Here is a 27,319-nt window from a genome sequence, read left to right as displayed (position 1 = left end):
TGCAAAATTATCAGTGTTTAATTTAAATTGATCTCTTTTTGAGGTGTAAGATTTTCATCTAGAAATCTATGCAGAAACCGTTACAGAGGTAGCCACTCTCTATTGACCTTTAAGGGCTTTGCACTATCCAAAGTCAACATATAAATGCAAATTTTTCTTTACATCTACATCAAATATTCCATGATGTTTAAAACACTCTATTGGAATGTGCCCAGATTTCAGATTTCCCTGATTGTAATGAGAAAAGAAAACTTCCAGGCTCATATATCACTTCACATTGTGGAGATTCCACATTTGTGGTTTGTGTGAATAATTATTTCTACCATCCAACCTGCTGAATGGAAAAAAGTTGTCAATATCTCTGTCCTGACACTGAGACAGTAAAGCTAATTCATTTCACAACACTGGGGGTCTGTGGAATAAATATGACTGATGAGTAGTTTATCCGTTCATTTTTAGTAAATTTAAATCAGCATAACACAGTTCATCCTCACATATTTAGCACCAACCCAGCTCCTTTGATTCATCTACGTTATAGAGAAGGCACAGCTGCTACAATAAATATATGTTTATTGCAAGCAACTGAGGATGAATTTACACTACTTAGAATTTAATTACCTCTTTATCTCATCAACAGTTCTTACCCTGCTGGTCTTCAGGAATAGTGACAAAATATGCGCTTTGGTTAAAAACCGGGCCATTATCGTTCATATCCTGAAATATACAATATTAATGGTAGTTTATTCATTTGTTCGAAATACACTGGTTAGAAACTAATTATTAATCTACTACATTATCCAATGATTACACATCTTCTGTCACATAATCAATGAGATTAAACTGTGAGTTGATCAGAAATGTTAAATAGATTTCTAAGATGTTTCAGGAATTGAAATGGTATTTTCAGTCCCGTGGATTGAAAGTTCTACTGAACGATGACAACAGGACAGAAGTGAATAATGGCCAGGGTTAGGGAAGGTGTGGACTGCCTTTAGTAGAATTGACAGTTGGTACAGGGATTATGGGGTTGGAGCTCATCCTCGGAGCAAATGGGATGTTGATGGTGGGAGAAGTTCAGATCGGCCTTAGACAGTGTCTTGGTATGTGATTAAGTTAGTGGCAAGTTTTCAATGTGGATGAAAACTCTAATCTTTCACATTTCTAATACTGAATTGAAGTAATTGTTTTTTGTCTTTTGATATTGAATATCCAGACACAAGAGCTGAGCTCTGAAAACAACTTTAAGAAGAAACTTGAGACTGATACCAAGCATATGGACTGAGTTATGACAAAGTGAGAAGAGTTCCATCCCCTTAGTCTTCCCTGCCACTCTCTGGGACTATGACTAATCAGCACTTTAGTTTTTGTTGCTGTGAAATTACCAATATCAAAAACTCTATACTTTATAATCTACAGTATGATTTGATCAATGAATAAAGTTCTTCTCAGCACACTATCAAATCCTTTTAAAAGTGTAGGATCTAAAGAAAAGAGAAAGATTAGCTTTATTTGCCACGTGTACATTGAAACTTATGGTGAAATGCATTGTTTGCAACAATGACCAGCACAGTACATGATGTGCTGGGGCAGTTCAGAAGTGCCACCATGCCTCCGGTGCCGACGTAGCGTGCCTATAACTTACTAACCCTAACTTCACATCTTTGGAGTGTGGGAAGAAACTGGTGAACCCAGGGGAAACCCACATGGTTCTGGGGTGTATGTACAAACTTACAGACAATGGCAGGGATCTTACAGCTGGTACTGTAAAAGATTATGCTAACCACTGAGCTACCAACTCACCCCTACTCTCCTTGTTGAAACATTTTCGCTGCCTACAAGCTACGTCAAGATTGTGATGGAAAACTCTCCAGTTGTCTAGATGAGAGCAGCCATCTTCCCTTGGACAAGGCAGCTAACTGTATTGGCACCCCATAAACCATGCTAAACATTCAAACCCTCCACTGCTGGCTCATGGTATGTACCATATACAAAATGCATTTCAATTGCCTGCTCAACCAACGCTGATATTACAGTATAAATCCATGAGCTCCAATGCCCAGAGGAACGCAGGTCTATCATTAAGTGTAGGTTCCTCTCCAGACCACACCTTGCTGACTTGGAAGTACATTGAACTCCTCACATACATTCTTGCATCTGAAGGATTGTAGTGATTCAAGACAATTCAACATCATCTTCTAAAGAGCAACTATGGATATACCAGTTTAGGTGATCATTCCCAGCGTGCCACAGCCTCTGGTTGCGCTCGTGAATAATATTCCAGCAGACAATAGCACAATTCTCTCTTCTGAACAATATTTTTGGCCAGAAGTTCAGAAATCATGAATTTGTTCTTCCAAATGATTTCAAACAAGCACGAATGTGGACCTAGAACCTTTCTTGAGACACAGTTTTAGAGTTAAAGTACGTCAAGTTTCTTTAAAAAGGGAGCCCACAAAAGAGGCTAAAAGTCAGTGGAATAGACAATGATGGACAAATGAGAGGTGGAGGGAGAGTGTAGAAGTAGATGGACAGGGAGATCATGTACAAGAGGGGCCTGGGTGTCACCTCATTCCCTTGTGAGGCATAGGGTGGACTAGCAGCAGAAAGTGATGGTCCCTCCACTTCCCCCAGTGGGATTACAACTGGCTGCTCCCCTGCACTGAAGCAAATGGAATACAAGAAGGGGAATACAACAGGCAGCCAATGCTCTTGCACTTCTTTAATTCTAGAGACAAAAGATAATTTTTTTCCACTTTCTCTATGGCTTTTGGGAGGTCATTAAACAAAAAAGAACTTTCAAGATGCTTACAGATACAAATTGACCTTGAAAGAAAGCCATTTATTTAACTTTGAAACTTGTTTGACTTAATTGACTGAAAATTTCAAGGCATTTGTCATGGCCTAGTTTTAACAGAGAAAAAGATGAGTAGTAGGGTATCACAATTGTGTCCTCTTCTCATTGCTACCATTAGGGAGGACGTACAATCACACAATCATGTGTTGGAAATAGTACAAGACACACAATCATGTGTTGGAAATAGTACAAGACACACAATCATGTGTTGGAAATAGCTTCTTCCTCTCCACCGTCAGATTTCTGAATGGACAACAAACCAACCAATGAACTCTATATTACTATTTTTTTACTCACTTTTTGCAATACTTATTTAATTTAATGTCTATCATATATTTAAAAAATATATATATGTGTGTGCATGATAGACATTAAATTAAATATGTATTGCAAAAAGAGAGCAAAATGTATTTCTTATTTTAATTTATAATTATTTGGGGAATTGCACTGTACTGCTGCCACAAAACAACAGATTGAATGACATATCCAGTGATATTAAACCAGATTCTGATTCTGCTCTACCTATAGACTACTTAGGAACATTGGCAATGAAATTCCACATTTAGTATAAATGATTACTAGAGAAACATATAATGGTAAAATTACTTGAGTAATATTTCAGACTATTCCAGAGATATGTATTTGATTTCTGTCCTGGCACCAGGGAATTTAATTTCAGATAATTAAATAAAACATGGAATTAAAGCTCATCCTAGCAATGCTGGCTATGAAGTTACTAAATTATTGTAAAAACCAATTTGCTTCACTAATATCCTTCAGGAATAAAACGTCAACTGTTTATTCATTTCTATTGATGCTCCTGACCTGCTGAGTTCATTCAGGATTCTGCATGTGTTGCTTTGGATTTCCAGCATTTTGTGTTTATGATATGCTGTCCTTGCCTAGTTTCGACTGTATATGAGGAGACCATCCCAACAACAATCAGATCCTCAGTTCAAAGACGATCAGTAACGTACTATAATTGCTGTCATTGTTAATGACAGCTAGATTCTGTAAGCAATTTTAAAAATATATAGAATTGAGGACAAATGTTTTATTATCATACCTCAACTGTGATGGCAACTTGCACTGAGGAGCTGAGAGCTGGATTACCACCATCTTTGGCTTGGATAATCAGATTAATAACTCCATTCAAAGAAGGGTCCATTGATTCTCTGTCCAGTGGCTTGACAACAGATATTACTCCATTGGAGCAATTAATTATAAAATGTTCAGTAAGATCTCCATCAATGATTTTGTATGCAATTTCACTGTTTGGGGAATTCTCTTGGTCCCTGTCAAAAGCCTGGAAATTATAAAGTACAAGAACATTAATGAGATTTGGTCTTACTGTTGTAAATCATATTAGCTGAAAGATGAAAATTGATTATGCGTCAATAACTTGAGTTAATCATTGAAGATTAACTGAAGGTTAGCAGCTTACCAGGTGATTTAGTGGCTAAGTATTACTATAAGTGAGTTCATTCTGAAGACCTATCTATGTGTGGAGATTTTACACAAAACAGGCAAGTATCCCTATATTAACAAATATTGTTTTATTACATCAGAGAAAGGTCCAAATAGATTCTCACAGTAAAAGAACACACACAAGTAACCTGCTTGTATTTTGTAAGATTAGGTCCAGTCCTAAGTGAAACATATGAAGGAAATAGGAGGAAAGGAAAATCAGGTGGGCTGTGAAACTGGCTGTTGGATTACCATCACTTATCTTGTGGTACAGACTGAGATCAAAGTGAATGAGTAAAGAGTATTTTGGTTTAAATTAATCAAGTCCTCTGCATTATTGCCTTATGGGACTTCAAGCATGTCAAGAATGTGAACGTGGAAAGGAATGTAATTATTAGATTTATTAAAGATTAAAGGTAAGCTTTATTTGTCACACGTACATTGAAACATCAAAGCATCCAGTGAAATGCGTTCTTTGCGTCAATGACCAACGCAATCCAAACAAGTGTTGGGGAAAGCCAGCAAGAGCTGTCATGCTCTGGCAGCAGCATAACATGCCCGCAACTTACCAACCTTTGCTAACCCGTTTGTCTTTGGAATGCAGCAGGAAACGGGAGCATCCGAAGGAAACTTACGTGGTCATGGGGAAAACATGCAAACTCCTCACAGAGAGCAGCGGGAATTGAACCCTGCCACTTATAACAGTTTATTTCAGATAACCCTAGAAGGATTGTGGATTGTAAGGAAATTTCAAAAGACACCAGATATATTTTTGAAAGATCTTGGAATTGGATGTCATAAATAATAGGCACAGAAGAGGAGATGGGACCTGGGGAAATTCAGCCATGATCACATTGAATAATGGGACAGGTTTGAAGGGCCAAATGGCCTATTCCTACTCCCAGGGTTTTCTTTTGTGTTTAATTTAAGAGGTTGCTCATACTGAATGGATTTTACTGTGATCACTTGAAAGTCTTTCACTACCGATACCTCTTGCCAATTGAGTACAAGAGCTGGATGTCATGGTACATCTGTACATGATTTTGGTGAAACCACACTTTGCTGATTGTCTGCAGAACAGGTTGTCATACAATAGGAAGGATGTGATTAAGCTCACGTTCAGAAGAGATTCAGAATCAGAATCAGAATCAGGTTTATTATCACCGGCACGTGACGTGGAATTTGTTAACTTAGCAGCAGTTCAATGCAATGTGTAATATAGAAGAAGAATTTAAAAGTAAGTAAATAAATTACAGTATATGCATGTTGAATAGATTAAAAATCATGCAAAAACAAAAATAATATATATTTAAAAAGTGAGTTAGTGTTCACGGGTTCGATGTCCATTTAGGAATCAGATGGCAGAGGAAAAGAAGCTGTTCCTGAATCGCTGAGTGTGTGCCTTCAGACCTCTGTACCTCCTACCTGATGGTAACATAGAATAGTACAGCACATTACAGGCCCTTTGGCCCACAATGTTGTGCCAACCCTAAAATCCTGCCTCCCATATAACCCCCCACCTTAAATTCCTCCACATACCTGTCTTGTAGTCTCTTAAACTTCACTACTGTATCCATAGAACATAACAGTGAGAAAAGGGCACGCCCTGAGGGTCCTTAATAATGGAAGCTGCCTTTCTGAGGCACCGCTCCTTGAAGATCCCCTGGGTACTTTGTAGGCCAGTACCCAAGATGGAGCTGACTAAATGTATGACCCTCTGCAGCTTCTTTCAGTCCTGTGCAGTAGCTCCTCCATACCAGACATTGATGCAGCCTGTCAGAATGCTCTCCATGGTACATCTATAGAAGTTAGTGAGTGTTTTAGTTGACATACCAAATCTCTCCCAACTCCTAATGAAGTATAGTCACTGTGTTGTCTTCTTTATAGCTGCATTGATATGTTGGGACCAGGTTAGGTCCTCAGAGATCCCCCTGTGAGGATTAGTATGCGTTCCTTTGTCTTACCCTTCCTGAAGTCCACAATCAGCTCTTTTGTCTTACTGACATTGTGCAAGGTTTTTGCTGTGACATCACTCCACTAGTTGGTATATCTTGCTCCAGTACACCCACTCGTCTCCGTCTGAGATTCTACCAACAATGGTTGTATCATCAGCAAATTTATAGATAGTTTTTAAGCTATGCCTAGCCACAGAGTCATGGGTATATAGAGAGAATAGAGCAGTGGGCTAAGCACACACCCTGAGGTGCAACACTGTTGATCGTCAGTGAGGAGGAGATATTATCACCAATCCACACAGATTCTGGTCTTCCGGTTAGGAAGTCGAGTATCCATTTGCAGAGGGAGGTACAAAGAATCAAGTTCTGTAACTTACCAATCAGGATTGTGGGAATGATGGTGTTAAATGCTGAGCTATAGTCGAAGAACAGCATCCTGACATAGGTGTTTATATTGTCCAGGTGGTCTAAGGTCATGTGAGGAACCATTGAGATTGTGTCTGCTGTTGATCTATCATAGCGATAGGCAAATTGCAGTGGGTCCAGGTCACTGCTGAGGCAGGAGTTCAGTCTAGTCATGACCAACCTCTCACTGTCAATGTGAATGCTACCGGGCGATAGTCATTAAGGCAGCTCACGTTATTTTTCTTAGGCACTGTTATAATTGTTGCCTTTTTGAAGCAAGTGGGAACTTCCACCCATAACAGTGAAAGGTTGAAAATGTCCTTGAATACTGCCGCCAGTTGATTGGCACAAGATTTCAGAGCCTTACCAGGTACTCTGTCAGGGCCTTCCGCCTTGCGAGGGTTCACCCTCTTTAAAGTCAGCCTAACATCGGCCTCCGAGACAGAGATCACAGGGTCACTGGGTGCAGCAGGGATCTTCACAGCTGCAGTTATTTTCTCCTTTTCAAAGCGTGCATAGACGGCGTTGAGTTCATCTGGTAGTGAAACATCGCTGCCATTCAAGCTATTTGGTTTCACTTTCTAGGAAGTAATGTCCTACAAACCCTGCCAGAATTGTCGTGCATCCAGTGTTGCCTCCAGCCTCATTCAACATCATCTCTTCGCCCTTGAAATAGCCCTCCACAAGTCATACCTGGTTTTCTGGTACAGACCTGGGTTACCAGACTTGAATGCCATAGATCTAGCCTTCAGCAGATGACACACCTCCTGGTTCATCCATGGCATTTGCTTTGGGAATGTACAGCAAGTATTTGTAGGCACACACTCATCCACACAGGTTTTAATAAAGTTGGTAACAACTGCAGCATACTCCATCCAGATTTGAAGATGAATCCCTGAATCCAGTCCAGTCCACCAATTCAAAGCAGTCCTGTAAGCGTTCCTGTGCTTCCCTTGTCCATACCTTCTTGGTCCTCACTACTGGTACTACTGGCACTACTGGTCTTCAGTCTCTGCCTATACTCAGGGAGTAAAAGTACAGCCAGCTGATCAGACTTACCAAAGGACGTTTTCAGGACTGAAGGAATGTTAAAAGGCCTGAACAGATTAGATATGGCTAAGTTATTTCCCATGGTAGGGGATTCTAGGACAAGAGGGCATGACTTCAGGATTGAAGGACATCCATTTAGAACTGAGATGTGGAGAAATCACTTTAGTCAGAGGGTGGTAAATCTGTGAAATTTGTTGCCACAAGTGGCTGTGGAGGCCAAGTCACTGGGTGTATTTAAGGCAGATATAGATAGGTTCTTGATTAGTCAGGGCATCAAAGGGTATGAGGAGAAGGCAGGGGAGTGGGGATGACTGAAAGAATTGGATCAGCCCATGATTGAATGGCAGAGCAGACTTGATCGGCTGAATGGCCTACTTCTGCTCCTATGGTCTTATGGTCTTATGATTCAATTATAAGGAGAGATTGGATGGGCCGGGGTTGTTTACAGTGGAGAGAAAGAAATGCATAGTGACCTCGTAGAGGTTTATAAAAATCAGAAGAGGTACAGTTAAGGTGGATGGTCTTTTTCCCCGGGTTGGAAAGTCTGAAACTAGATGCCATCGATTCAAGATGAGAGGGTAGACATTTAAAAGCAAAATGAGGGCAACCTTTTCACACAGCAGGTGGTAGAATTAGGGAAGCAGCTGCCAGAGGGTGATTTATATAATGTGTTGCCTAGAGCTGGGTACATTAGAATGTTTAAAAGATACTTGGACAGGTAGGAAAGATTCAGAGGGACATGAGCCAAACACTGGCAAATGGGACCACCTTGGTTGGTATGAACAAGACGGGCCAAAGGGTCTGTTTTTATGCAGTATAACTTTATAACTCTATGACTAGTTGTAAAGCAAAAAAATGCTTTAATGAATGCTTGAAATCTGAAGTAGAATATAAAATACTGGAAATACTTAACACTTCAAGCAGCATCACTGGAGAAGGAAACACAATGTGTAGGGTTGATGTACTTCCACCTGGACAGTTTGCAGACTGAACTTTTTGTAGAGAAGAGATCTTTCATAGAGTAAACTGTCTACATTTTCTACTTCGTCAGGGCCTTGTAAAGTTGCTACTTCCATAGCAAATTCATTGCCTGATTCTGAGCTCTTTATCGGAGAATAGTGAATTGGAATATATCACATCATGGCCCAACTTATAGTGAATAGTATGAGATCAAAAACCCTGTACTTATGAAACAGATTGCATGGGACAGTTCATTCCAAGAATAATAAATAGTCTTCTAATAAGTACTAGTTTGGAAGAAATTTGTGCTCATTGGGAGTCAATGATTTGTCAAGAGTGGTTATTAGAAAACTCATTCGAAGTGGGTTACAGCTTGTTCGTACCATCCATCTGACTTGGCTTTGTCAGTGTGACCCTGGAAGGTATAATGAAATTATTTACAGAAATTATCAGTGGAATGTGTACAAGGCCAGAGAACAATCCTTTGGCAAAGTATTCATCAGGTTGATAAGGAACTGGAGATGATATGTCCCACAGAAATTAGTTAAAAACATGAAGTGTTCTTACTTGGGTACCTAAGGTGGAACATCCATCATGGTAGCTGCCTTGGAGTCATAGAGGCGTAAAGCATGGAAACCAGGCCTTCGGCCCAACTATTCTACCAGTAGCTAAATTTGTGATAGCTTTGAGAACTTCCACGTCATTAACTGCATCTATAAAGAATTTTAGGCTCACTCAACAACACACTCAGGTGGAGGGGACAGAACAAAGCAAACTACAGATTTCAAGAGTAGTGGAGAGAGAGAGAAAGTGAGTGGAGATTTCTGTCAGCTGCCATAGATTAACTGTCATGTCGTAATTGTAACTTCGTAATAAACTAATAAGCATTTTATTATTGCTTAATCCTCTAGGTAATCTGTGACCTTTATTAAAAATTTAAAACTCCTTTAAAAGAGTCAGAAGTTAACTGAACCATTAATCACTCTCACAGTAATCACAGTATAACTATATTCCGAGTCTTTTGACACTCAATGGCATACTCTTGGACAGGCCTTAGACTAGATTGCCCACATTGATTACTACAAGGAAAATTAAAGGGAAAGATCAACTCATTGATGTTGTTTGGCATATCTATGCTTCTCATGTAAGAAACCACAAATTGCATCTGGAACTCAACAGATCAAAGTGATTCAGTGAAGGGGTCTGGAGACTTTGCAGCATTGTAACAACGTATTACAATGTCAAGACTCCTGGCCTCATTTAAAACACCCGGCAGCACTTTTGTGGTACACCGATGAGGTTTGTCTGCCTCTACTCTGTGAAGTCCTGTAATAAAAATATTTCTGGCAATGATAAGAAAGTATTCTTGAAACAAGAATTCAAATGCAAAGCTCTACTTCCAGGGCTTCCACACTTTCTGATGAAAACCTAACCAAAACATTAGAGTCCTGTGGTGATTAAATTACTGCAGTATTCCAAGAGGGAAAAGCCATAGCATTTTCCATTTTTCGGGAAAAGGAGCTGAATTTGATCCCTTAATAGTTTCGGTTCAACAGCATCAATCACAGACAAGTACAAAACATTTTGCCAAACACTGTGGCAAAGCAGTTGTCAAGTCCCTTCACCAGTGACTGAGTTTGGATCCCATTGAAGTAGTTGGGAAATGTAAATTTAAGTGAATAAATAAATCTAGAATTAAAAATAATCAATAATAGCAACCAAGAAATTAATTACAAAAATCCACTTGGTCCATTATCATCCCTTAGGGAAAGAAATTTGATATGGTTACCAGTCTGGCCCTAACGTGGCAGTAAACCCTGAAGAGGAGTTGACTCTTATCTGCCCTCTGTATTGACAAGAACTCCCTTTCTGTCAAGGGATATTTACGAAGAGGTAATAAATGCTTATCTTTCCAGCAACATCATTATCCCACGAATGACTGAATTTAAAAAAAAATAGTTGCTCTTTGCTCAAGCAATTCCATATTTTGGAATTGTAATGGTTTATTATTGTTAGATGTACTGAGATGCAGTGAAATGCTTAAGTTTCAAAATATCCATAGAGATAATTCCATAAATAAATACATAGTAAAGAAGAAAACACGGCAAACCGTAGTGTTATAGTTCAAACTCATAGTGTTATAGTTCAAACTTCAAAGTCACCATATACGACCCTGAGGTTTATTTTCTTGTGAGCTTACTCAATAAATCTATAAAATAATAACCATAACAGAGACAATGAAAGAGCGCCCAACTTGGACATTCAACCAGAGTGCAGAAGACAATGAACTATAAAAATACAAAATGAAAAAATGACAACAATAAATAAATAAGCAATTGCAAGCATTTACAGAGTAAATGCAATGCAGGTAGACCAATACAGTGCAAGGACCACAGTGAGGTAGATTTGGAAATCAGGGGGTCGTCCTTTAGAGTATGAGAAGTCCATTCAAAAGTCCGATAAGAACAGGATAGAATTTAAAATTTCTGCCTGTAGAAGTGTTTTTAAACAATTTCTGAAGATTAAGTCTAAGTTCACACTACAGAAATTCTTCACCAATATATGAAGTATTACAAGGATATTGCCAGGACTTGAGGACTTGAGTTATAGGGAAAGGTTGAATAGGTTAGGATTTTATTCCCTAGAGTGCAGGAGAATGAGGGGAGATTTGACAGAGGTACACAAATTTATGAGGATATAGATAGGGTAAACACAAGCAGGCTTTTTCTTTTACTGAGACTAGAACTAGAGGTCATGGTTTTGGCAAAAGTTTAAATGCTTAAGGGGAACACGAAGGGGATCTCCTTCACTCAGAGTTGATGAGGATAAGAATGAGCTGCCAGCAGAAGTGGTGGATGCAGATTCAATTTCAACTTTTAAGAGTAATTTGTATAGTTACATGGATGGGAGGGGTATTGAGGGCTATGGTCCAGAAGCAGGTTGATGTGACTAAGCTGATTAATAGTTTGGCATGGACTAGATGGGCTGAAGGGGCTGTTTTGTCCTATACTGTTCTATGACTCTACAACTAATATCTCCAAAATATACTTTTTTATATCTTGAAAACCTTGATCAAATTAATTTTCTAAATTCTGTAAAATACAATCTTAGTTTCTCATCTTACTACAAAATGCTGAAGCAACAGTGGACAGCTGGATCATAAACACAACATTAATCATTCAAAAATTGGAATGAATTATTGAGAATTTACTACATACCTGAACCTGGACAATATTTTTAACCTCATTTTCCTTAATAAATCCACTGTAACTATTTCTCTGGAAAACAGGCACTAGGTCATTTGCATCAGAGATGGAAATGTCTATTTGTGCACTGGTTGTAAGACCTCCACCATCTCTGGCTTGTATCGTGACAAAAAACTGAGGTCTTCTCTCCCTGTCCAAAAGAGTTTTATTTTTAACAAAGAACATCCCAAGTAGTGGGTCCACATCAAATGTCTGCAACCTGTCACGGTTGAAACAAAACAGAAACAGATATCCAATTAGTAATTACTGACCCTCATTTTGATTCTGGTCAAAAAATTTTGAATCGTCACATTGAAGCAAAGATATTTATCCATTTCAACCTCTTATCCAATTTGCAATTTATGGATCTTTTGGGAGAGGTGGCAGTGAGTAATAGGAGCTTAGTGGCTTTATCAGCTACAGCAAGGAAAAAAATCGCTCTCAGGAAAATCTATTTGCTAATTCCTGTATCATAATTCTGGTATTTAAAAGCTGTAACTGAGCTCAATATGGACTGAGTTTGGGAGATTGTTAAGTTCATCTGATCCTGTTAGAAAACCACTTGATCATCTGCACCCTAAATTGCAACACCGGTGTGTCATAAAGAAGAATAATTGTTAACCAGTCTTCTCCATGGACTACATCCTTGAGTCCTAAGCTTATGTAGAAACTTGCTATGTGAGACTTTAGAAAGCGCAAGTATGCCATAACCAGTAGCTATCCATCCTCTTGGTTAAACCCTTAAATAAATTCAATAGATTTGTCAACCTATCCTTTATTTTTCCTTTCATGACTTGCTTAATCATACTGTGATTTTCCAAGTGCCAAAATAATAAATGCTATCATTCAGCCACTATTGATGTCAGGCTAACTGAATTATTATTTCCTGTTCAACCTTTCTCCTTTCACGATAAGAGAGGTATATTTATTACCTCGTAATTTAAGAGAATTGCTCGATTTACAAGGGATTTCTGTGAATCAAAGCCTTGGTTATCTTTGCAGTTAAATCTTTAAAAAAAACTCAAATGGAGTCCAAGAACTCCAGTGGGTTTTGCAACTTTTCAGTCCTTTTTTCTTTGTTGGTGTTAATTGATTTAACATTTACCCTCAAGAATCCCTTTGGTCTATTTGGTCATTTCTGGTAAGTTCTTTGCATCTCTCCTCTGAAAACAAATGCACAATTACTGTTTTCCATTGCTGATATTTCCCTACTCTGCATTATAATTTCTCTTGTTTCAGTCTCCAATGCAACTTCATGCTGGTGTTCACTCATCTCTTGCTTTAACACACTTGTCGAAGTTCCTGTTATTTGTTTTTATGTCTCCTGATAGACTAACCATGTACCTTCTCCCTCTTTATCAGTTTCTTCCTCATCCTTCCCAGTCCTTTGCCTCACTGCACATTCTAGGAACATTATGAAGCTGTTCTTTTAATTCAATCTGATTTGCCATAGTTGTACATTTCTCTACAGGAGGTTTCACCCTCATAGATTCAAAGTACATTTATTATCAAGGTATGTATGCAGTATACAACTTTGAGATTTGTCTTCCCACAGGCAGCCACAAAACAAAGCAACACCATGGAACCCATTGGAAGAAAATATCAAACACCCAGCGCACAGAAAAGAAGAACAGATCACGCAAAAACTCCAAAAAGTGAGCAAGTAATACACAGAATATTAATCATCAAACCACAGAGTCCTTGAAACAGTCTATGGATGTTCAATTTAGTTCAGTTCAAAGAGGAATATACATTTGATGATACATATGAAGTATTTGTTCAAATGGTTGTCTTTCTTTTCTAATGGTACATCATTTCATTCCCTAAGGCCATTCGTCCAACTCACCACAAATACAAATACATCTGTAAATGTGATTGTTTAACCTTAGGAAGCTGAGATTCCAACCACATGACTTAGCTTTCAACACTGGTTGAATTGTCACCACTGGTGATTTCATATTGAGCCTGGCGTGAGCAGTGTCACCATGGATAGCTAGATGTAAAGATTGGGAAACTTACACATTGTCCGATCCATAAAGTTGGTAGGTTATCTCACCAAAACTTGCACTGTCTTCATCTGTAGCCTTTGGGAACATTAAAAAAAATGGATTAATATGTTGTATGTAAAGGATTCTGAAATATCATGTAAAAATATTTTCACTGCAGCTCCTTACGGTAATGCAAGTCACATTGTAGCCATTTGCGCTATCTTCTGGCACTTCCAGTACAAAGTAATCCTGGTTAAACACCGGGCGGTTATCATTTATGTCTGTTATGGCAATACGAATACTTGCAATGGAACTGAACCTTTCTTTTGTCTCCAATTCAATGGCCAAAATCTGGAAGAATAACATTCTATACTTTGAGAAGCTGTTAATTTATTACACAGTCTTAAATCATGCAGCTGAGTGGTCAGGTGTTGATGACAAAAGACCACAGTTTAAAAATGGTACAGCACTTTTACTGTACAAAATAGCTTCAAGGTATTTTATTGACATGTTTAAGCATGAAAAGGACAAGAAGATGGAAAGAGGAGGATATACCAAGAAAATGGGTATCAAAGGAGATGTAGGTAATACTGTGAAGTTCAGGAAGAACTTTCCAGTGCATTGGGATCTGAAGGCTGTCACCAGTTTTGGGCTCTGTGATTATAACACAGCACAATGGGAGGATAAAGGGCTAGCTAGAGGAATTTATAAAGAAAGGCATGGAAGTATTTGAACCTGAGGATGACAATTTTCAATTGAAGCAATAGAGCATCTAAGTACACAGTCAAGGACAGGCAAATGGGCAGTAGACATTTGAATGTGTTGAGAGTAAGACAAGGTGGGGGGGGGGGGGAGGCAATCTCAAACATAGAAACCTCTGGGTTCTTACTTTTGTTTATAGACCATAAGATAGGAGCAGAATTAGGCCATTCAGTTGAACAATTCTGCTCCACCATTCAATTATGTTTGTCAACCCCACAGTATGGCACAGTGTTGTAGCAGTTAGCACAATACTCTACAGCACCATCAATCACTGATTGGAGTTCAATTCCTGCTGCTGTTTGTAAAGAGTCTGTGTGTTTTCCCTGTGATCATGTGGGTTTCCTCCACATGCTCCAGCTTCCCCCCACATTCCAAAGACGTACATGTCACATTTAGGGTTAGTAAATTGTAGGAAAGCTAAGTGGACCCTGGAAGGATGGAAACAGTTGCGGGTGCCCCCAGCACGTCGTTGGACTGTGTTCGTCATTGACGCAAAAGACCCATTTCACTATACGTTAATGTTTTGATGTGCATGTGACAAATAAATCTAACCTAATCTAATTTTATTTAATCTAATCTAACTTGATCTAATCTAATCATTCTCCAGCCTTCTCTCTGTAATCTTTGATCCCTTACTAATAGCGAACACATCAACCTCCACTTTAAATATACCTTGACCTCCACAGCTGCTTATGGCAATAAATTCCACAGATTCACCACCTTCTGACCTCATCTTCCTTACCTCTGTTCTAAAGGGACGTCCTTCTATTCTGAGACTTGTACACTCTGATCCTAGATTCTCTCACTATTGAAAACATCCTCTTCATTCCGTCTAGGCCTTCCAATATATGGCAGGTTTCAATGTGATTCCCTTCATTCTTCTGAACTTCAACAAATACAGGCCCAGCGCTATTCCCAGGATAATTATTGTATACTTTCCCCAGAACCTCTCCAATGATAACACATTCTTCCTTAGATATGGAGTCTAAAACTGCTCACAATACTACAAATGTGGTCTAGTCAATGCCTTATAAAGTCCTAGCATTACATCCTTGCTTTTATGTTCTAGTCCTCTCAACATTTGTCTTCTTTACCACCAACTCAACCTGCAGGTTAATCTTTAGGGTCCTAGGACTCCCAAGTCCTTTAGGACTTCTGATTTTTGAATTTTCTCCATGTTTAGAAAATAGTTTATGCATTTATTCCTTCCACCAAATTGTATGGCAATGCTCTTTGTCTGTTGCTGCTCAAAGTTGATGATCTTCATAGCAGACCCAACACCAACCCCTGCAAAATAAAATTAGCAGCCAACCAAAAGTGGCCTCTTTCATTCCCAATCTTTGAACTGACGGTTAGCCAATCCTATATCCATGCTAGTATTTTCCCTGTAATACCATGGTCTCTTATCTTGTTAAGCAGCCTCACATGCAGCACCTTGTCAAAGGCCTTCTGAAAATCCAAGTGAACACTATCCACCAACTCTCCTTTGCTTATTCTGTCTATTACTTCCTCAAAGAATTCCAACAGATTTGTCAGGTAAAATTTCCCTTTATAGAAACCATGATGACTTAGGCTCACATTGTATCCCTAATAATCTTGCCAACCAGTAACTGACCTATAATTGCCTGTCTTTTGCCTCTCTCCCTTCTTACTTCTTAAAGAGTAGAGTGTCACTTTTGACTTTCCAGTCCTCTGGAAACATTGCAGAATTTAGTGATTCTTCAAATATACACTGCCAATGCCTCCACAATCTCATCAGTTACACCCTGGAGTGAAGTCCTTTTGGAAATCTCACCAATGCCTCTCCTTTCTGAGGAGGCTGAAGAGAGCTGGACTATGCACATCGATACTCACGTCATTCTGCAGGTGCACAGTAGAGAACACCCTAACGAGGTGCCTCACTGCTTGGTACAGAAACTGCACAGCGACAGACAATGAGTAGTCAAAACTGCCCAATACTTCATTGGCAACAGCCTACCCACCATCAAGGACATATATACAGAAAGGTGTTGGAAAAGGGCCAGCAACATGATGAAGGATCCCACCCACCCCGCTCATGGACTGTTTGTTCTACTCCCTTAGCATCCACACTAGGACCACCAGACTCAAAAACAGAAACAGTAAGGCTGATCAACACCCCCACCCACTAAACCACCTCTCCACACCCCCACCACCACTACTTTATAATTTCCTGTCGGTCACCTTAAGTAGAGAATTCCTTTGCCTAGCCTCACTTTATGGACATATAATCAATCTGTGCGTCTAAGCTATCTTACTTATTTATTCTTATTGTAGTTTTTATTATTATTGTGCTTGTTATCTTATTGTGTTTTTTTTTGTGCTGCATCAGATCCAGAGTAACGTTTTTTTTTCATTCTCCTTTACACATGTGTTTGGGAAATTACATTAAACAATGTTGTATTTCGAATCTTGAACCAGCATTCTTCTTCCTGTTAATTTATCTATGCTTTCCCAAGCTGATGGACGCAGACCCCTACTATTTTGTTTAAAGCCTGTGCCAATTTGCACATGGCTCAGGTAACAATCCACATATTGCTACCATTTTGGTTCTGCATTTTAATTTAGTCCCTAGCTGCTCAAATTCCTTCAGCAGAACCACTTTCCTTGTTCTTCCTACATCGCTGGTACCCACGTCGACTATGACTACTGGATCTTTCCCCTCCCACTCCAAATTCATCTGAAACAGATGTCTCGAACACGGGCATCTCAGCCCTTGACACTGTCAATCTTTGCAACAGGGAATTGCATCTAATACCATGACTACACTGTCCCCAATTGCAACTACATTTCTCTTCCCTCCCCTCCCCCACTGCCTCTCTTGAACTGCTATTTGAACCACGGTGCCATGGTTAGATTGTTCATCCTTCCTACAGTCCCCACTCCCACTGCACTGGGAGCAACAATCTCAGATCTGTTGGGCAAGCTCAAGCACTGAGGCTCCTTCAGCTCTGCACCTTGGATCCTCCTACCCGCCTCACTCAAACCTCCTCATCCCTGAGTACAGACTGAGTTTGAAGTAGTTAACCTAATGGGTGTGACTGCCATTTGAAACACAGTGTTCAGGCAACTCTTCCCCTTCCTAATGCATTGCAGTGTTTGAAGCTCAAATTCCAGGTCATCAACTTTGAGCCCGAGTTCCTCGATGGGAAGCTTATTCATGAGCAACAAGAACATTCCAGGCAAAGTCCTTTGAGAGCAGATTTTGAGAAGGAAACCATCCAAAATTCTTTGCAAGTAATCTTTTCAAAGCTGTCCTGTACAACAGAGAGGAAATTCATCGCAAATGCATTATAGTGGAAATACAGACCAAATAAACAAATTTTTATCCATCATGTGCTATATGACCTTAAATTATTATTTTAAATAGACCAGTCTTGGCAAACTTAATAATAAGTTGAAATGACTTACAATCCAAATTATGAATTAGATTTTTTATTCTTAATTCAAGCAAACAATTGAAATTAACTATATTTTTTATAATTGGCTTTTGTTGGAACAGCGTCAGTCTTAAAAGACATGCAATTTCTCTGCAAATACTTGCTTGATAACAAAACAGACCTCCATTGTAAACTGCCTTCTTTGCTTTGCTATACGCAAATAACATTGTTTAATTGGATTGAGTCTAATGAGTTCTTATATTAATGGATAGATTTCATCGAGGAACAGTGATGAAATATTCAGATATAAATCTTTATCGTCATTAAACTTTCCTTTGTTCTCTCCACTTTATATCTCTGCATCTCTCTTTAGCATAAAATTCCATCTCTGTATTATGATTCAAAGATCAAAGTAAATTTATTATCAGAGTATAAATATACTCAGTGGTCACTTTATTGGGTGTACCTGTACGCCAGCTTGTTAGGGCAAATATCTCATCATCTGGCAGCAACCCAATGCATAAAAGCATGCAGACATGCTCAGAGGTTCAGTAGGTGTTCTGACTGAACACCAGAGTGGGAATGATGTAAGTGACTTTGACTGTGGAATAATTGTTGGTGTCCCTAGAGTTTACAAGGAATAGTGCGAAGAACAAAAGAAAAATCCAGTGAGCTGCAGTTCTGTGGGTGAAAATGCCTTGTTGATGAGAGAGGTCAGAGGAGAATGGCCTAATTGGTTCAAGCTGACCAGAACAATACAGTAACTGTAATCACCACACGTTACAACAGTAGTGAGCAGAAAAGAGCATCTCTGAATGCACAGCATATCAGACCTTGAGGTGGATGGGCTACACAGCAGAAGGCTACAAACATACACACAGTGGCCACTTAAGTGAGTGCAGGAGGTACCAAATAAAGTGGCCATTGCACGTATGTGACCGTATACTACCTCGAGATCCATCGTTTGCTGACATTCACAACAGACCAGAGAAATAGACAATAGACAATAGGTGCAGAAGTAGACCATTTGGCCCTTCGAGCCTGCACCGCCATTCTGAGATCATGGCTGATCATCTACTATCAATACCCTGTTCCTGCCTTGTCCCCATATCCATAAGATACCTATCCAGCTCCTTCTTGAAAGCATCCAGAGAAATGGCCTCCACTGCCTTCTGAGGCAGTGCATTCCAGACCCCCACAACTCTCTGGGAGAAGAAGTTTTTCCTTAACTCTGTCCTAAGTGACCTACCCCTTATTCTCAAACCATGCCCTCTGGTACTGGACTCTCCCAGCAACTCATCCCAGTTGAGTAGATTGGGACTCTACTCGTTGGAGTTCCGAAGAATGAGAGGCGATCTTATTGAAACATATAAGATTGTGAAGGGGCTTGATCGGGTGGATGCGGGGAGAACGTTCCCAATGATGGGTGAAACTAGGACTAGGGGGCATAATCTTAAAATAAGGGGATGCCGTTCCAGGACTGAGATGAGGAGAAATTTCTTCACTCAGAGGGTAGTGGGGCTGTGAAATTTACTGCCTCAGAGAGCTGTGGAAGCTACTACACTCAATAAATTCAAAACGGAGATAGACATTTTCCTGGATAAAAATGGCATTAGGGGATACGGTGAGCGAGCAGGTAAGTGGACATGAGGCTAGGTTTAGATCAGCCATGTGATCTCCTGGGCCAGTTTTCGATAGCCTGGATGGGTCGGAGAGGAATTTTCCAGATTTTTTCTCCTCAATTGGCAAATCGTTTTTTTTTCCCCCGGGTGATCACATGGGTTTGGGCGGAATGAATAATAAAATAAAATGGGCAGCATGGTGCCCTGTTGGTTGGCACTGTTGCCTTGTGGGATTCGGTGATAACTAGAGTTAAGATTGGATCAGCCATGATCTTGTTGAATGGCGGAGCAGGCTTGAGGGGCCGATTGGCCTACTCCTGCTCCTATCTCTTATGTTCTTATCTGGAACATATTTCCTGCCTCTATCTTGTCCAATCCCTTAATAATCTCATATGTTTCAATCAGATCCCCTCTCAATCTCCTTAATTCCAACGTGTACAAGCCCAGTCTCTCTAACCTCTCTGCGTAAGACAGTCCCGACATCCCAGGAATTAACCTCGTGAATCTATGCTGCACTTCCTCTACAGCCAGGATGTCCTTCCTTAACCCTGGAGACCAAAACTGTACAAAGAATCAGTGCAGAACTACACACAAAGACTGGCAAACAACCAATATGCAAAAGGAAGACGAACTGCAAATGAAGAAGAAAGTAAATAATATTGAGAACGTGAATGGTAGAGTTGTATTCCCCTTCTCTCCACCCCACTGTTAACTAAGCTTCATGTTCTCTCTACATCCACACTCGGAAACATTGTGTTGATTGGGACCTGCAAACAGTTCGCTTGCATATGGATTCAATGGGTTCATATGGACACAATCTTACTATCTTTCCTTTCGGTTTGTCCTGACGAAGGGTCTCGGCCCGAAATGTCGACAGCGCTTCTCCCTATAGATGCTGCATGGCCTGCTGTGTTCCACCAGCATTTTGTGTGTGTTCTCTGTATTAGAAGCTTTGGTTCCAGATGAATGCTTGTGACATGGCTGCAGTGTCAATGTAACACTGATACTGACTGTGTAGACAAGACTTCCAACAAAGTTAAGCCAGTGGCAAAGGAAGAGCAGGTAGAGTAAGCTCATATTATGAGTTTTCAATGGTGACATACCACTTATAGTTCATCTATGAGATCTGAGGAATTTTTCATGGGAAGTCTGACAAAGAAACGACACAATACAAAGAAGCAGCCCTAAACTACCAAGAGTGCAGTAACAACCAAAACTCATACCTGAAAACAAACCTTTTGACCATAATTTTGCATATCTAATGAAAGAAGGGCTCCACTTGGAGCTAAAAGTTATCATTAGCCTATGCAAACCTCAATAACCACAAGTGATTCTTAAGATGCTAGTTACACACAGAAAATACTCAAGGAACTCAGCAGATCAGGCAGTAAGTATGGAGAGGAATAAACTGCTGATGTTTTGGGCTGAGATCCTTCATTGGACCTTAAGATGTTGGAAAGAAACTGGTGAAGCACTGGAGAACATTAGATACACTAATTCAATGAATATTTCATGATATCCACTTTAGGAATGAAGCGGGACTTTATTTTATTTGGAGATACAACATGAAACAGGCCCTTCCGGCCCTTTGAGCCCAGCTATCCCCAATTTAACCATAGCCTAATCATGGGACAACTTACAATAACCAGTTAACCTACCAACCATCTTTGGACTTTGTAAACTGGGCTGTCTCCTAGGTGCTTTCTGTGTGAGTTAGAGAAAAAAGGGCTTTAATTCATGATAAACGTTGCATTTGCAATGACCAATCATTAAACTGTACTTGAGAGAATTACTGGTATTTGAAGATTTAAAATCCTACCAAGTGCAAATTTTCTATGGAATTGATAGGTTATGACCACTATAACTGGGAGGGAAGGGTAAAGTAATAAAACATAGTGAACAAGATGCTGGAAATAACTGTGGAGAGAAGAATGGGCTTGATCTGGAAACTGCTCTGCACTGCAACCAACTGCAGAGAGTTGTGTGTACAGCACAGCACATCACGGGAGCCAGCCTCCCATTGTATTTACAGTCCTCGATACCTTGGTGAAGCAGCCAGCAGGGTCAATAACCCTACCCATTCTCTACATTCTCTCTTCTCCCCCTTTCCATTGGGCAGAAGATATAAAAGTCATAAAGCACATAGCCCCAGGCTCAAAGACAGCTTCTTTCCCACTGTTATTGGACTATTACTGTAAATGATTCCCTGCTATGAGAGATGAATCATTAACCTCACAATCCACCTCAATATGACCTTACATTTTATTATAGCTTGCTTGCACCCCACTTGCTCTGCGGATGATACTCGCAATTCTGTATTTTGTTACCGTTTCACCGTGTTATACCTCAATGCTCTGCGTAATGCTTTTATCTGTATGAACAATAAACAAGACAAGCTTTACTCTGTAACTCAGTACACGTGACAGCAATAAAAATATTCCAGTGCCAAAATCAATTGTTAGTACGTGTTTAGGATAATAAAACTTCATCGGGTGTAGCCTTCCTGATGAAAAATGATTAGCCTAAAACACTGACTGTCCCTTTCTCCATAGATCCTGCTGACGTACCGAGTCTTTCCAAAATTCTCTCAATTTACTCTAGGTTTCTAGTAGCTACTGTTTTTAGACCATAAGACATATGGTCTTATTTGCTCACTTTTTCCCTGATTACTAGTACCTACTGCTTTGTACTTTGTTTCAAATGTTTGTTATGTTATGTTAAAACTGCATTTGGATCTATTTTTTTATCATTGTACCTGTACCTCACTCTACTTGTGCTCATGACAATAACCTCAGTATGAGAAGGTGAGATGGTGTTCTTTGAGCTTGCTTTGAGTTTCATGGGACCAGTATAGGAGGCTGAGGATAGGGAGGCTAGAGTGGGAAGTGACAGGTGAATGAAGTCAAAGCCACAAGAGATTCTGCAAATGCTAGAAATCCAGAGCAACACATACAGAATACTGGAAGAACTCAGCAGGTCAGGCAGCATCCACAGAAGTCAATAAAGGGCCAATGTTTTGGGCTGAGACACTTCATCAGAACTGGAATTGAAGGGGGAAGGAGCCAGTCTGACCCCCCCCGCCCCCATCACCAGACCCAAAACATTTATTTCTCCCTGTAAATGCTACCTGACCTGCTGAGCTCCTCCAGCATTTTGTGTGTGTTGCTCAGGTGACCACAATCATGGGGTCACACTCTCAGCAGGAATACTTATGGTCTGCAAAATAATGCCTGATCTGCACTTGGTTTCCCCAGAATGGAGGAAACCATGTCCTGAATGTTGAATATTGGAATAAATACAAAATAATCGTTCTTTTAACTGGAGAGAATGCTTGGTATTCTGAGCACTGAAGATAAAAGGCAGGTGGAGTATCTCCTGTGCTTGTTCTTTGGTCAGTTAATCCTTATCCTATTGACAGTACCTCTAACACTGCTCCAGTACTGGACTGGAGAATCAGTCTGAACGATGTGTTCAGACCTCCAGAGTGGAATATGAACCCAGAGAAGGGTGAGCCATGTCTGACAGGGTCCATGAACTCAGAACATCCTGTTCTGCTTTACAAGCAGCCACTGAATAGCTTTTGTAGTATTTCCTCTGTGTTGAAATGGAGGAAATACCACAGTCAATTTGTGCATGACGGGCTCCCTTGTTAAAGCACTGGAGTGTCAGCCTGGATTATGTGGCCAGGTCTCTGGAATGGAGCCTGAATGAAATTTCCACCCGCCAAACCATGCCTTTCACAGCCGAGAGCTTGAGGACAGGACAGATTGTTAGCTTGCATTGGAATCACAGAAAATGCAGCACAGGAGGAAGCCTTTGGTTCATCATACTCGCTTCTTTGTTAGAGCTGGCTATTAATCCACTCCCTGGTCTTTCCCCATGCCCCAGTAATTCTCTCCCCTTTTGATTATCCAACTTCCTTTCAAAAGTTTAGATTGAAGCTGCTTCCACTGGCATCTCAGACAAGGTATCCCAGATCAAAAGAACTCACTGTGCATAAAAAGACTTCCTTGAGTTGCTTTTGGATACTTTGACAATCATCTTAAATCTTTATCCTCTGTTCCTGACCTTTCCTTCAGTAAAAACACCTTCTCCTCAATCCTCTAACCTCATTTATTATGTTAGAGTTCAAACAAATTTTTTCTTCAATTTTTCTGCACTGACAGAAAACCACTGGATTCCCCACATAACTTGTGGCAGTTACTGCTCTAATAAATATCCTCTACACCCTCTTCAAGCCATGAGATTCTTTCCTAAAGTGTGGTGTTAACCCTCTCTCTGATTACGTGAATTTTTAACACTTTTTCACTGCCTTCAATAACTTGTATTTGTGGACCTCTAGGATCCCACTGACCCAGCATTCTCTTTAAATCCAGATAATTTTATATTGCCTCTACTCATTCCATCTCCCAAAATGTATCACTTCACATCTCTCAGCATTTGATTGCACCCACTATGTATTTGCCCATTTCATTGATCTTTTCATGTTCTGCTGAGGCCCGTTTCTAGCCTTTTTTGTTTGTTATTTTTAAGGGGTAAGGTGACAGAGTGATTAAATTATTGGATTAGTAACCAAATGCCTGGATTGGTGATCCAAACACAGGAGGTTAAATCCCAACATGAAAGTTAGGGAATTTAAATTCAAAGTAAATTTATTAACAAAGTACATACATGTCACTGAATACTATCCTGAGATTCGTTTTCTTGGATTCACATTGAAAATAGAAATCCGACAGAAGTAATGAAAAGCTATGCACAAAGACAGACAAATGACCAATTTGCAAACAAAGGCAAACTGTGCAAATACAAAAAAAAGTAAATAAGTAACACTAAAAACGTGAGTTGTAGAGAAATACACACAAAGTTCTGGAGGAACTCAGCAAGCCAAGCAGCGTCTATGGAAAAGAGTAAACAGTCGATGTTTCGGGCCGAAACCCTTCATTGGAACTGGAAAAAAGAGATGAGAAGACAGAGTAAGAAGCTGAAAGGAGGGGAAGAAGAAGTACAAGGTAGTAGTTGATAGGTGAAACTGGGGGAGGAGAGGGGTGAGGAGCTGGAAAGTGGATTGGTGAAAGAGATAAAGGACTGGAGAAGGAGGAACCCAATAGGAGAGGACAGAGGCCATAGAGGACCGGGAAAGCAGATGAGTACTGGACGGAGCTGATAGGCAGATAAGGAGATGAGTTGTGAGAGGGAAAAGGGGATGGGGAATGGTGAAGGAGAGGGTGAAATTACTGGAAGTTTGAGAAATCGATGTTCATGCCATCAGGTTGCAGGCTACTAGGATGGAATATAAAGCGTTGCTCCTCCAACCTGAGGCTACATCCACACTATACCGGATAAATCCGTAACCAAAGCTTTTTCTCTCCATTTTTACCCTCTGTCCCCCGAAACCGGAGCTTTTCAGAAACGCTCTCCAAAATGTGTAATTTTGGAAAGGCCGGATTGGCTGGATCAGTGTGGACGGGGTAACTGGAGAAATCTGAAAACGCTGTCAGACGGCAGCGCGCTATTTCATTGTTTTCTTGAACGCAACCTAACAATTTCAGAACAGATGGCAACGAGACAGAAGCCAGAAGAGTTAGAAATGTACTCAACAAATACTTTGACCCATAACTTACTGAATAAATAGGTATACTCACTTTGCCCTGTTTTCTGTCCTTGCTCGTATGAAGGTGGTTTACCTATTTATGCAAGTACTTCTCTGACAATAGATGTGTAACAGCCTAATGTAACATTGTATGGAAATACAAGATAACACTGATGCAGACATGTTTTTTACATATAACAAGGTGCTTTATTAATGCAACAGAGTTAGTCAGTTTTTCAATGTTCGTCAACCTGTCTGTGAACTCCCTGTCGGTTGCCTCGGTACACTCCAGTATTTGTTTTCTTTTTACTTTCAAGTCCTCTTGCGTGAGAGCCAACAGCTGTCCGTCGTTTTAAGTTTTTCTAGTCTGTAACTGTACAAACATGCACTGTCTTTCATGGCGAGATTCGACACCAAACATGTCACTTGTTTTCGGTAGATGTGTCCTGCGCACGCACAGTAAGAGGAGATTCGCCGAAATCTCTGTTTCAATGTGGACAGAGATATTTTCAAAAACACATAGTGTGGATGCCTATCATTTTTACATGAAACCGGCGTTTTCAAAGTTATCCGGTCTAGTGTGGATGTAGCCTGAGTGTGGCCATGGACTGACATGTCGGAATTGAAATGGGTGGCCATGGGGAAATCCCACTTTTTCTGGTGGATGGAACACAGGTCCTCTCATATCAGATTCCCCCTTCTCCAGCCCTTTATTTCATCCACCAGTCGACTTGCCAGCTCCTTACTTCACCTCTTCCCCCTATCACATACTAACAGTACTTCTTCCTCCCCTTCCCCCATCTTCTTACTCTGGCTTCTCGTCTCTTTTCTTCGGTCCTGATGAAGGGTCTTGGCCTGAAACATTGACTTTACTCTTTTCCATAAATGCTGCCTGGCCTGCTGAGTTCCTCCAGCATTTTGTGTGTGTGTTGCTTGGATTTCCAGCACCTGCAGATTTTCTCTTGTTCATGAGTTGTAGAGTCCTTGATAATGAGCCCATAGGTCACAGAATTAGCTCAGTGTAGAGGTGAATGAACCACGTCAACCAGTGTTGAACCATGTTGGTTCGGGAGCCTGGTGGGTGAATGGTAATAACTGTTCCTGAACCTGGTGGTGTGGGTAAATTTACTTTGGACATTGAACTTTGAGGTGTGTGAGGTGAGATACTCCTGATTGCCATGAATGGAGTCAAAGCCAGGAGTGAGCTTCGATGACCTCAACGAAACAAGAAATTTCTTGTGTCTGGAGCTTTGAGTGAAGCTGCACCAGCAAGTAAGGCCTTAGATTTCAAACAACTTTGTGCATCCATGATATTAACAGTGAGTTGAGGTCCTTTCACACAGTGACAGAAATACTTAGTGAAGTAGAGAATATACATGTGAATGCTGGAAACCTGAATTTAAAATTTAAAATTGCAGGTGGTGGTATTTCTGAACGTATACATGGTTTTAAGATAATGTGCACGACATTAGGTAAGTCATACGTGAAACAATACATGCAGTTTTCCCTGCTGAATTATGCAGAAGATACAACAATGGATATAAATACAAAGCATTCCTTCAGTAGCAAAAATCTAATAGCAGACAGGTTAATTTGTATGTTTTCTAGAATGAAGGTGACGTGTCAATTTAAGGCTACTTAATGAAAGTTGGAAGTTCATGTATTGAGGGTGGCATGCCCTGCATCTATTCAGACGTACAGTCATAAAGTTATCATGTGGTACAAAACACACAAATGGGTTCTTTTGGCCTACTACATCCATGAAAATCTTTCTGCCCAATGACACTAGTTCTTTCTCCTCACACTAGTTTTAAATGTTTACATGTCTTACCTACTTAATATACTGTACTGCAGCTATTGTGTGTGCCAAAGGCAAAACGCATTGCAACAACTTGCCAAGGGTTCTTCAAGAGCATCTCCCAAATCCATGTCCTTATCACCCAGGAGAAGATGGACATCACCTGCAACTTCCCTTCGATGTAACACACATCGTCTTGCTCAGATATACTTCAGCACTGAATCT

The 27,319-nt window shown here is 40.1% G+C and overlaps 1 protein-coding gene across 1 annotated transcript in view; it reads right to left on the bottom strand.

The window, feature by feature from the left end:
• LOC132396636 (cadherin-related family member 2-like) overlaps positions 1-27,319 on the bottom strand; it is a 143,785-nt gene that overhangs the window by 65,750 nt on the left and 50,716 nt on the right. The window contains exons 13-17 of the mRNA XM_059974351.1: positions 14,111-14,275; positions 13,956-14,020; positions 11,910-12,156; positions 3,921-4,160; positions 645-714 (exon numbers count right to left, since the gene is read on the bottom strand). Of these exons, the coding sequence (XP_059830334.1) occupies positions 645-714; positions 3,921-4,160; positions 11,910-12,156; positions 13,956-14,020; positions 14,111-14,275 (787 nt within the window). The remainder of the gene's footprint in view (positions 1-644; positions 715-3,920; positions 4,161-11,909; positions 12,157-13,955; positions 14,021-14,110; positions 14,276-27,319) is intronic.

The sequence above is a fragment of the Hypanus sabinus genome, chromosome 7, assembly GCF_030144855.1.
Source record: "Hypanus sabinus isolate sHypSab1 chromosome 7, sHypSab1.hap1, whole genome shotgun sequence".
Taxonomy (NCBI): Eukaryota; Metazoa; Chordata; class Chondrichthyes; order Myliobatiformes; family Dasyatidae; genus Hypanus; species Hypanus sabinus.
This window is presented reverse-complemented; position numbering and strand designations above follow the sequence as displayed.